Source organism: Agelaius tricolor, unplaced genomic scaffold (genome assembly GCF_023055355.1).
Source record: "Agelaius tricolor isolate 1412-34295 unplaced genomic scaffold, bAgeTri1.0.p SCAF_8, whole genome shotgun sequence".
In the NCBI taxonomy this organism is placed as follows: Eukaryota; Metazoa; Chordata; class Aves; order Passeriformes; family Icteridae; genus Agelaius; species Agelaius tricolor.
In genome coordinates, this window is record NW_027269268.1 from 18,048,589 (window position 1) to 18,060,950 (window position 12,362).

At 36.0% G+C, this 12,362-nt stretch overlaps 1 protein-coding gene across 2 annotated transcripts in view; it reads right to left on the bottom strand.

The window, feature by feature from the left end:
- Window positions 1–521: 521 nt before the first annotated feature.
- Window positions 522–12,362, bottom strand: part of AIMP1 (aminoacyl tRNA synthetase complex interacting multifunctional protein 1) — a 32,005-nt gene continuing 20,164 nt past the window's right edge. For both annotated transcript variants that reach the window (XM_071431793.1, XM_071431794.1), the window contains exons 5-7: window positions 10,319–10,530; window positions 6,873–7,041; window positions 522–769 (exon numbers count right to left, since the gene is read on the bottom strand). In XM_071431793.1, coding sequence (XP_071287894.1) covers window positions 603–769; window positions 6,873–7,041; window positions 10,319–10,530 — 548 coding nt within the window. In that variant the 3' untranslated portion in view covers window positions 522–602. The remainder of the gene's footprint in view (window positions 770–6,872; window positions 7,042–10,318; window positions 10,531–12,362) is intronic.

Genomic DNA, 12,362 nt, shown 5'->3' on the forward strand with positions numbered 1-12,362 from the left:
ACAGTTTCGTTCTGGGGACATGAAAATGTGTCCACTTGAACATCCTAGGGCATAAACCACCATAGTTTAAATCTTACAGTTACAACTGACTGCAGACTACAGAGAGAACACAGGCAAGAACAAAGGTGCAGAGGCTTACAATACCTGAAAACTGCTTGGAAGAAGAGGAGAAAAACTATTACAAAGCGACTAGAAGAATAAAGGCAATTGTGATCTTCACTAACCAGCTGCTAGTCCTGCAATTAGCACACAAGGAATACGGCAGAATATTTTCCTTATTTCCTTTAGCTCTTGCTAAATAGAAGCTCTACACCTTCAAGCTGTCCAGAAAATTTACTTGCCTGCCTGTGGTCCCACCACAAACAAGCCTTGGCAATTAAGTTATGAGCACTGAGTGGTTAATAACTGCTGACAGCACACAACCTCAAGGACAACAAGCCTACTGAATGAGTGAATTGTCAAAATGTTGGAGATGTAACATATTATGGAAAAGAAGTAAAAAAAACCAGGTCTTAGCCATGCATTTCATGTTTTTTATTCTGCTTGCATCACTTTCCATTTCAACATCTGTACAAGTTTCTAATAACCATTTATTTATTTATTTATTTGATTCCGCTGTTTGCCATGGTCTCTGCCCTGCACACTCCTTTCCCTTTCACTTCAAATGGAACTCCTTTGTATGTAGCAACACACTGGTCATTGGTATGAAGATCAGGTTGGATTTGCTCCCAAATCTTCTTCTTTGGATTAAGTTCCTTCTCAGGATCTCCTGTTTCAAAACAAAGAATAACCTCATAGCACACAATTCAGAACAAGAGCACCATGTACTTACACATCTATGACAGCCCACACAGCATCACTGCACACACTTTTAAGGGGTAAAAGCCCTAACGTTCCTTTTGATCCTCAAAATGCAAACTTTAATTGGAATTAGGAATTGTCAAGGAAATGTCTCCAGAACCTCTCTGGAAAAGAGGATCGTTCAAGGTAAAAAGGTTGTATCAGACAACAAGCAATGTCAAAAGGAAGAAATTAAACCATTGCTGTTAGCTTATACTACAGTCCAAAAGAATTCCCAAGAATTAAGTACATATGGACCACAGAAGTACACTGCTCACCAAGACAGGTTTGTCAGCATCTTAACTTTAGAAATGAATGATGTTTTTACAAGAAATTAAATGCACTTAGCAGATGCTGTTACAGTTGTGGAGTACTGAACTTAGACAAGAACAGTCCAGAGGTAGAATACTGACATATAATTTTAGCCCCGAGTTACACACTGTTCTGCTATGCTTTGTATTGTTTGATGACAAGCTCTGGTGCCCATAACAACAGAGGCAGTAGAAATTGGCTAGAGTTTCAGCAATTATAGTCTCAGTCTTGATAAGCTTCAGTTTCCTGTTTCCATGGATATATCATGAGATACCTATACCCTAGTGGTATTGACAGTAACTAACAACATTAGCAAATCTGATTATTTAAGGATCTCTACTGACCACAAAGTGCAGGCTTCTTCTACTAATGTTTTGAAATTTTGTCAACAAATTAGATAGCATAGTGAAGGATATTTTTTTTATTTTTAAATAAACATGAAATTCAAAGTACAGACACAAACCAAACTAAATACAGGGATTTTAACGTATCTTCTTCTAGTAGTTGGTTGAAATTCATCACTGCTTGCTAAGTCCTGACTGACTGACCAACCAGTGGTTAAATCCACTACTCTCATTCCAGCCTGTCTTTATGCCTTATTGGTACTCTCCTGTAAATAGCTTCCATAGTTCAGTCTACTTACATTCTCAATGCCTGCAAACCTGAGCTATTTCTGTCTGTATGGGTATTCTGTAGTGTCTGGGTGTCTGTGTTCTGTAGTTTCTATATATGCAAGAGAAGCAGACTAGGCCAGATTTCTCTGTGAAGTAAGCTAGTGTTATCAGAGCAGTATCTAATAATGCAGTCAAATTATTTCACATCCAGAGTGCATTTAGTATTTCAAAGAAAAATCAGTCACAACATTAATATTTTTATATAATATTTTTAAGTAATATTAAACAGAGGAAAAAATTTGAATACTCTAATTACTTAAATAATTGTACTACTAAATAAAAATTATTAAATGTTTAGAGCTAATTGTGCATTTTCACAAAGATAAATCAGCTTAATGCTCAGGTTCATGAACAAAGGCAAACTTCGATTTAGACCACAGTGCATGCATACAAACTAATAAAATCATTAAATAGAATGTTAAGTGATCCATTGTACATTTTCCTTCCCCTCCTCAAATATAAAAAGCATATGATTTCTTTTTTTCAGTAAGAAAACCTCCTGACTTTTATTATAAAAAACAGGCTTTGGATGTTAATAAGTTTCTCTGGAATCCTGCGTCAAGCTCCCTTGGGATCTGTGGTGAGCTCATATTAGATTAGCATAGGCACCAATTTTAAATACTACCAGAGCTTTAGGCTGTGCATTTTCCTATGCCTTCTCCTCACTGCATTCCTTCTTCCCAGAAAATATTCTTTAGAAGAGTTTCTATAAATAAAATAAATTGAAGCTTTTAATGGCTTAATCACTTTTCCACTCTTTTTACCAAAAATGGGCCAAATAAGAGGTCTCAAATTTTGTTAAACATATCATTCCATCTCACAGCTTTATTACAAAGAATTTTCATAATAAGCAAGAAACCTCTCCACTTTGTAACAGTTAAAAAACTGCTGAAAGAATACATCTCAGCACAGCAAGGGGCAAAGGACAGAGTGATGTGTGACATCTGTGACTTTACTTAATGCCACTTGCCCCACAGTGGATTGTAACCATGCAGCTGAAGGAAAGCATGCATACAGTCTAGCTTTGATTAAAAAAACCTGCTAACTACAAGCTAACCACTGCACTCCAGCTTTACCACTTTTCATTCTTTTAAAGAGATACTAATTCATTAAATTGCTAGTGATTCTTAGACCTGAATGATAATTTAATAATCTAATTTAAGTAACAGGTTTTTGGTTCCTGTGGCATCAAAGTATCTGATACTGCTATCAGAAAAGAGATTTCAGAGTTAGCTATAAATCTTAAAGTATTACTGTCCTCTTAAGGCAATTACTGTGCAGGAGGTTATAGAATTTACATACACATGATAGAAGAATTCTTACATAGTTTAAAAATCAGACCTTTTCTAGTGAAGATGGATAAAAATTTGGTAAAGTTCTTAATGCAAAAAAAGGCTCAAGAGACCTTGGAGATTCATGCACTGGAGTATAAGACACTTCAGTATTAAAAATTCCACTGAGGGCAAAGACATCAATTAAATAAACAAAACAGAACAGTACTCCAGGCAACAGCATTCCTTACCAAATCACTCCTCAATAACACTCAAGATAGTTCTAGGTAAACACTCCACTAGCTACAGAAAAAAATTTAATTGGTTTGAGACAAGATACCATTTGTTTACTTTGACTAAAATGGCCAAAGAAAATTAGTCTGTATCTCATGAATATTTTGTACAATGGAGAGAGAAGACTTAAAAATAGCTCAATTCCAAGCTGCTTGATAGACAGCTGTGTGCATTTTAGAATTGCTTTATTGTTGCTGGTGGTGCTTCTGTTGCTTCACAGACTTTCATACTTCAAACCTAAATAAGACCCAGCTGTCCTTTCTATTTTAACTTCAAGGGCTCCAACTGAATCTTTATGCTTTACAATTACTTTTTAAAACAAATAATTGATCAGAATATAAATGGTTACAATTAAGCAGTGAAATTAAATGACATCTGACACAACAAGGAGTCTATCCTCCTAAGAAACAGCATCAGGCAAGTGCCAGATGGTCTTCGAGGAGACAGCAGCAGCCAAGAAGCAGAAGGTTTAAACACAAAAATGGTGAGTAGAAAATAAAAACTGAGAAACCATTTTCCAGTCTCCAGAGAGCTTCCCCGTCTCCCAATGAGTTTCCCCCTAATTTAGTTTACAACAGCAACATTGAAAAGACAAATATCCAACAAATAAATTTACAGAAACAAATGTCACCATGATTTTGTAGGTCTCCATCTACCAATGGGTTTTTTTGCATCTTCCTACTCAAGATAGTAAAATCACAAGTCTGAAAATTCTTTTAAAGAAGTTTTATGTAAGAAGAAGATAGATCACTCTACTTTGTACTACTAAGCATTAGGTAAATTTTCAAAGTCAATGATTAGCTTAAATCTCATACCTACAAAATTTTCCAAGCAGCTCTTTATGAAGCAGTAGAAAACAGTGCCACATTTCAGACTGCAATCTATAGCCCTGGATATATACACCTTGCAAAGGAATTGCAAAAACCTTCATTTGGCACTTATCAGAGCCCCATGTCTTGGACTCTCCACCAGAAGGAAACTGATACAATCCACACAAAATCTTGTCTTACTGGCTGCAAGTCATAACTTCAGAACTAGAACAACTTACACACCATATTTACCTTATTCTGTATCTTTTAAAGATCAAAATGTCAACATGGTGTCTGCATACTGTAACACCTGGGAATTATTTTAGAACAAATATTTCTATTTTTCTATTTTTTTTTCCTACTGATTGCTCTAGAAAAGCTTTTTGCTAAACAACTGGAGTCAAATAATTCAAAAGTTCAATAATTTTGATGAAACTCACTTCATCAGTCATGTGCAAGAACAGATATGCTGGTGAACACAAAACAGTGCTACTACCAGCTCTCACATTTCCAAATGCCAGGTATATGAAGTTATTTGAGATGTAATTTTGGAGGAAGGCTGTATCCTAGACAAAAGCAAACAAAAAAACCTCCTCAACCTGGGCAAAGAGGGTTTTTGAGGGCTAAACCTGTACATCATTTTCCAGGGCTTATGCACTGGAAGTGTTTATTCTATAACTTGATGCTCTCCTGCACATCCATTTCCACAGCAACAGATAGCAGTGTATTTGTACCTATGATTCTTGCAGGTAACAAAGGCTCAACATTTAATTCATCTTTACTCACTAGATGTGATTACAACTAGAAGCCATGAATGAGTATTCCTACAATTTAGTCAATGCAATTGATTGCTGAGGCATTTAAGATTTCAGTGCAGCTAACGAATTCTGCATCTCAACTAGCAAGCTTGGTATATTTTTAATACAGGAAACTAAAACTGAAAAAAAATTGCTGTCTGACTGATTTCCTTTTAAAACAGTATTATTTTAAAGTATTTTCAGTTGGAGCATTAAATCACAGCAAGCTGAGCTATTTTTTGATTTCATAAAACACCTAGATAGAGCATTACTTCCTTTATCATATTCTAACCAAAATATATCTTTTTTTTAAGCATCACAATTTCACTCTTGAGAAGTATAAATATACATATATACATACAAATGTATTTCTGAAAGGTATTTCATGCAAATATGTTTAAGCATGGAGCTTGCCAAGAGGTTCATAAATCAAAACTCTGCTGTACAGCTAGAAATTGTCAGAAGTGCAATAGTTTATAAAGGTTCATATGGCTCTATGCAGAAAATAAAAGTTACACCATTTTCTCACACGTGAAAGCCAACTTTTGAACAATAAACTCCTCCTGAAGATGAATACTTCATTGATAAATGCACACACATACACTTTCACCCAGTATGGGAAATACTGGGATTTGGAGCATGTTCTTTCAAGTTTAAGTGGTGGAGTGATCCTGACCAGAAGAGCACTGTTCAACAAGACCTCTGTGATCCCTGTAACAGCCGACCTGAGTAGCTCTGGGCTTCGGCTGTGCTGCAGAAATTCCTAAATTCCTTGGGTGCAGGATAAACCTAGGCAGCTGATTGTAGGAGAGGAGTCTACAGGCAGCTCCCATGTGGCACCAGCAACTGAGCCACCTGTGTGTCCTCACCTTTCTGGGACAGCGCAGCACCAACGTCTCACACAAACTTCCTTTATGATTGACAGCCACAATGAGTAAAAAGATACAGCAATAACTCAAACAATGGAAAGGGAGGAAATTCTCCTTATGCACAGTGTGCTGCAGGTGCATTCCCATAATCTGTGACATGTAAGATTATTTATACTAGTCTCTCTTTTCAAACTCAGCTCTTAATAAACAGCATTTTAAATCAACACGATAAACCTATGATGCTTTGAGTTCCCAATATGCAGTCAAAAGTTAATAATTTTCATTGAGGTGGAAGAAATGGAAAAATGGATGAAAAGCCATCTTTTGATAAAGTTTCATTTGGTAAAATTCTCATTTATATTCTGAAAAAAGATGCATTCATTGACTTAATTAAGTGGGAAAAAGTCCATTGTCTTTCTTTGGAAACCTAAAAAGATATTTTGTCCCAGACAAACAAACAAAAAACCCTGGCATTTTGAATATTACAGACTCCTCCCATGAATAGGAGATGTTATTCCAACCCCTTCTATCCCCTCCATCCCTTCTTCCTCAAAAAAGAAAAACTACCCAAAGTTCTGACACTTTGATTACAGGGAGGAGCTGAAATTAGGAATTTAATACTTTATCACTTACACTGAGACACTCTGAAAGATGCTTTACATTTGTTTGTTGTAATTTGCCAAGTACGTTTATCCATATATATCAAAACTGAAATACTTACTGACACTTAAATAATGGAGTATTTTTCATTTAAGTTCTATACAACTTTATCAAGTTACAGTTTTTTGACAGATGATAAAAGTATTTTCAATCCTTTATTTACACAATATTAGCATGGTAGCAAAAAAAATTAAAAACAAGAATTAATTCAGAAATTTCAACAAAAAACCCAACTTTAAAAAAAAGCTTTAAAAGAAGAGCTTTAAAAAAAAGCTGTTTTATGTGCTTCAACACTAAGGTTACGTTGGCATACCTGTTTCTATTATTTTCCCATATAACTACTTACCAGGAAAACCTTCAAAAGTGATTCTGTCCCCAGGTACCGCTCCAGGTGGAGGAGCCAGAATTTCCACTTTTTCTGGGGAGCTGGCACACATCACCATTGCCTGAGATACTACTCCTCTCATCTTTGCAGGCTTCAAGTTACAGAGTAGCACTGCCATCCGATTCTGCATCTTGGGGGAGGAAAACAGAATGATGTGAGTACTTAAAATGGCACGTGGCTTTGGGGACTCCCAATATTTCATTACAATGAAAGAATTACAGTGATGAGATCTCACCATGACAACTGAAGGGTAAGAGAAGCACGTAGCAACAGATTCACAATTTTAATGGCTGGACACACCAGTAACATAACATCTAAACCCCCTAAGAGCTGGCCAGTGAATAAGGGATTAAATGCTGAAATGTGACATATTTATCATGGAAATATAAAATGTTCAATTTATTAAATTAAAAACCAGATGAGGCATTTCACTTGCATTCCCTCTTTATTCATTACAGACCACTGCTTTAGTCCACTTTCAATATAGCACTATTAACTAAACAATTTCTATTTAATGATAATAATAATTTAACGATGATAATACTAAAAATAACAACAAGTCTACAAATTAGGCCCATAGGTAAAAATTTCAAAGTGAATCCTGGATGCTTAGAGGTCTTTTACATAATGAACTCATTTGAATCTTAAAATTTTATCTTAGTTAACCCAAATGCCTTGAGTGTTTTTAGCCACCGAAAACGGCTGTATATACTGAACACTGAATTTTTTAGTGCAAACCTGTAAAACGTTTCTCTGTTTGTTGTTTTATTTTAATAATTACAATAGTAAAGCAGAGAAAATTCTCTTTGTTCAGAAAACTGCCACAATTTAGACTCTAAAACAAATCACACTTTCAAATGGAATAAAATTAAACCCTGAACATTCTTAAGAGACAAAGTAAGGATGTCTTAATTCCCACGCTACTAGTGCACATTATATATAAATATTTAGTATTTCTAGATTTTGGTCTTTGTGCATCACAGTCCAAACTTTGAACAAAATCTGCAGGATTAATAATTAATAAAACTCATATGATCAACTATTTCAAACACTGCATATTTTCCAAGGACAACACCTTAAAAAGCAAAATTATAAATAGCCAAAATGAAGCAGTTATAAGAAAAAGTTATCTTGCATAAGTTTCAAGCCAGCCCACTGACTGAAAATTTCTCAAGTAATTGCTATGGAAATAAGTAGCACAAAACACAAAAAACAGTTGTAACATGTCAGTGACTAAAATGCAAGTTGTAGCATTATCTAGCACTGAATAACAATTAATGAATGAAAGGCTAATTATTGGGTGGACATCACAATGATCTAGAAAGAAAAGATTTCAAGGCATCTAAGTGGAGGTAAAGTTTCTGCTACAAAAATCAGAGTATATAGTTCACAACAGATGTAACTGTAATGTATCCTCTTACAACCAATGGTTCCAGAATAGCATTTCTGGAGGATGATGGTGGCCTCTTCTCTTCTTGTTAAGTTAAAGACACATTCCCTACATTCCTGTTCTACACTTCTGATCACTGACATGAGGTTCTCTTCGGTTAAAGAGGACGAGATGACAAAAAGTGACACTGGAGAACTGCCTGAATTTCAAGAACAATTGCCTGAAACAGGTATTGATGCTACGAACACACAGAGATCCACTTCAAAAAGCCAAATGGAGTGGCAGAAAAGCTGTCAATTCCTTGTGACATTTCAGAAATTTCCCCATTGTCCCCAGCTGCCAAAAGAGCTCAGCAATGGTGCACCTTGTGCCAAGATCCTTCCACATCCCTGTTACTTGTGACACAACTACTCATGACAATAGAGGGTGCAACTTCTGACATGGCTTCACCACCACGTGAAAAAAAAAAACCCCACAGCATTTCACATATAAAGTGGGCATGCCAGAAGTTTTCACACCCATAAATAACTTGCACTGCATACTGAAATGTTAGTGAAGATACACAGACTGTGTTTCCTAACCAAAAGTAAAATCAGATGATACAAATGCTACAGCCTCAAACACTGCTAAATTACCACATCAAACACCAAAATCATAAACAGCTGAATTTTTTGTGAAGAAATTTATGGCTATGGTCCTTGATCTGATGTATATATTTTTATTTCAATATATGGCAGTAGACACATGCCAGGCCTTCACATTTTTGAACACTTAAAAAAACACAAAAAGATGGAAGCTTGCCCCTAAAAATTTACTGTCTTAATAGAGACTTGCCCAAACCGAAACCAGACACGCAAACAAAAATGCTCTCAAAGAACGTGCAAGGATGATCCCTAATTCTCTGTTAATGAATACTTCAGATTATTTTTCCACTCAGAAAGAAGGTTAAAAGAAAAGACTCCTGCTGCCATTTCATTCTGTACACTTGATGTTTCTAAGTATATTTAGAATGGCATTTAATGTTTTCCTTTACATGCTTTCTTGAAGGCAGACTGCTAAAAAGCAAGCAAGTTGAGATTTTGCCCAGTGCAAATCCAGTAAGTGGACACCATCAGCTGATCAGTGCAGAATAGTTACTCTATTCAGGTGGGTTTTTTTGGTTCACTAACTTTCTGAAATAAAAAAAAAATCACAATTTAATTGTTTCCTATGCTTGCAGTCTTCCATCAGGACAGTGTGCAAATAAGGATTGAAAGACATTTAAGAAAGTGGAGCTTTTTCCAGACTAAGATCAATTCCTTCATGATCCATTTTGCAGTTGCTCTACACAACACTGTTTTAAATGCCAAGCTTGCATTTGAATTTAGGAACAACCTTCAGTAAACTCCTCTCACCCTCTAGAAGAGGTGTGAAAGGAAAACTAAATCTTGAAGTCTCAGGTTGTTCAAAGGCACCCATAAACCATCTGTGTCAAACACCAAAGCGTATCAACTGAAAAAAGCATGGACACAGATTCTATTCTGCTCAAGGAAATAAAAGTATGCATTTTGTATTCCACTGCTGTTTAAGCTATTCATTGCCAGCTAAGTTGAATTTACATGCTCTCTGCTTTACTTCATGCCAAATATTTCAACAGGCTATAAAAGAGAATTGGAAGGCAAAGGTTTCAAAAGTTTGGATCATACCAAAAAGGTTACTATGACTTCTCTACTACATAGTAGGAAACCTAAAGAAAGAGTAACATCTGTTTAGTTTAGGAGTTCAGTGTGCACTGATGGCAGAGGAATTGGAATAAGATCCCAGGATAGAAGTTTCTGCAATCAGAAACTGATTTGGGGTAAGGGTACTTCTCTGGTTTCTGGCAAATGTTGTTAAGTATTACTTCCATCTGCATTTTATTTTTGTTTTCATGACTGTACAAATCTTTTAGCAGAATAAAAACATATCCTATAAACAGATGAATGCCTTAAGATACTTTAGGAAAGAAAAAACTATCAGTAAATAATTTTGTCAATACCTTATCCAGAGGAACATGTTTCACTAAACCGCTGACAACAGTCCTTGGGCTTGCTTCACCAACATCCACTTGTTCAACATACAGAGTGTCTGCATCTGGATGCTTTTCAGCAGTAATAATGCAGCCAACACGAAGATCCAGACGAGAAACATCTACAGGTTTCGCATCGCTACTTCCAGCAGCTGGCTGCTGTTTCTTCTCCTTCTTTTCACCTATTAGAGAACATTTTGTTCCATGAAATAAACATTAAAAAAAAGCACAACTAACGTATATGACTACTGCAAGGGAAAAGTGAGCTACAGGCTCAGAAATAAACATAAATTCTGTGCAAAACACAAAAGAGTAAACAGTTAGCACCTCTGTTACCAGTTTCCAGTGGTGAACTGTCATTCACACTTCAATTTATGTCATTATCTAAACTTATTACCACCTCCTGTTTGCAAGTCACCCTGAATTTAAGTGCAGCTAACGTGTGACACACATACTCTGACAAAGGCCACAGTAATTACCTGATCATCCCATTTGAATGATTAGCAATTACTAGTAAGCCTTGCCATGGTGTTTCACCAGCAAAAGGAAACTAGGGAATCACAGTCCAATGGGTTATGAGTGCTTATCAGCATGGTACACAGCCAGGAGCTGTGAGGTCACTGCAGGTGCACTGGCACAGCTGCAATGCAACCCTTCAAGATGACATTAGCCAACATTCTGCACTTCCCAAACACAAGAGTGCATGAAAATGCTCATGGCTTATGAGATTCCCCTGTTGTGGTATCTTTACCCCATGATCATCAGACACAAAGACTGTGTAGTATAAAACAACAGTGAAACAACACTCCCCATACTCAGCTGCTTATATAAATCATGGAATCATAAAATATGCAATATTCCTTTCAAGATGAGCAAGTTACATGCAGTTTATAGATACGACTGCTGTTTTGGAGACATTAAAGACTTGTTTAACAGCTATAATCTCTGGGAGATTAAAAAAGTCTAAGATGTGCTTACCTTAAATAAGCATATTCTGTTATTCTTTCATCCAAGATAACTTACATATTAATGTAAACTAAACTCCCTTCTTAATGGAGCAAAAAGGTAAAGTGGACACAATGTGCAATTTGATTTTATTCATCATTCTTCTAGTACAGGCATGAAATTAAATTATACATTCAATAATAAAAAGGCAATTTTTTAATATAAGCAACAGCTCTTCAAAAATACTTGCTCATTTATGATGAAAAGCTCTAGTGATTTGGGTTTTTAATGTAATTGACAATTTGATTAATAAAATCTGTTGTATATACAATAATATAAGAGAAACTGGATCAAAATCCCAATCAAAATAGCTAAGATATGATACCTAGGATCATTTCAAAGACCTGCTAACTTTATCCTTGGTATAATTCCACACTGTTCTCCAGGACATCCCTCTACAAGAGAAATGAAGTCTTTCCTCAAAAGAGAACACAGCAAACGTGTACATGGTGTGTATACATACAGATACATAGAAAATATCCATTTCAATGCCACAGGCTAAGGAGAAAAATGCACTCCTCTGGCCAGTGTCAGAGTCAGTCCAGAATCCATATACGAGAAATCATACAGATAAGGTTTGCAAGAAGTAGAACAAAGAAGATGAAAATAACCAGAGAGGAAAGAGATGACATAGGTGACAGAAAGCAAAGGGATTTCAGATAGTCCATCATTTCATCAATTTCTAGATTTAAAAACCAATTTTACATGTTGGTTACTTCAACTGTTAAATGCAATACCTACAACAGATGCTGAACTCCACAGAAACAGCCTGTGCAGGACTACTATTTAATGTTTCTGCTGTATTTCAGCATAAGACAAAAGTCTAACATGCTTTCCATATGAGATGAGCTGAGTTGGTCAAAGCGTGGTGCTAGTAACACCAAATTTGTGGGTTCAACCCCTGTATGGGCCATTCCCTTAAGAGATGGACTTGATGATCCTTGTGGGTCCCTTTCAACTCAGAATATTCTGTGATCTGTGTTTGTCTGACTGAACTTAAGGTACTCCT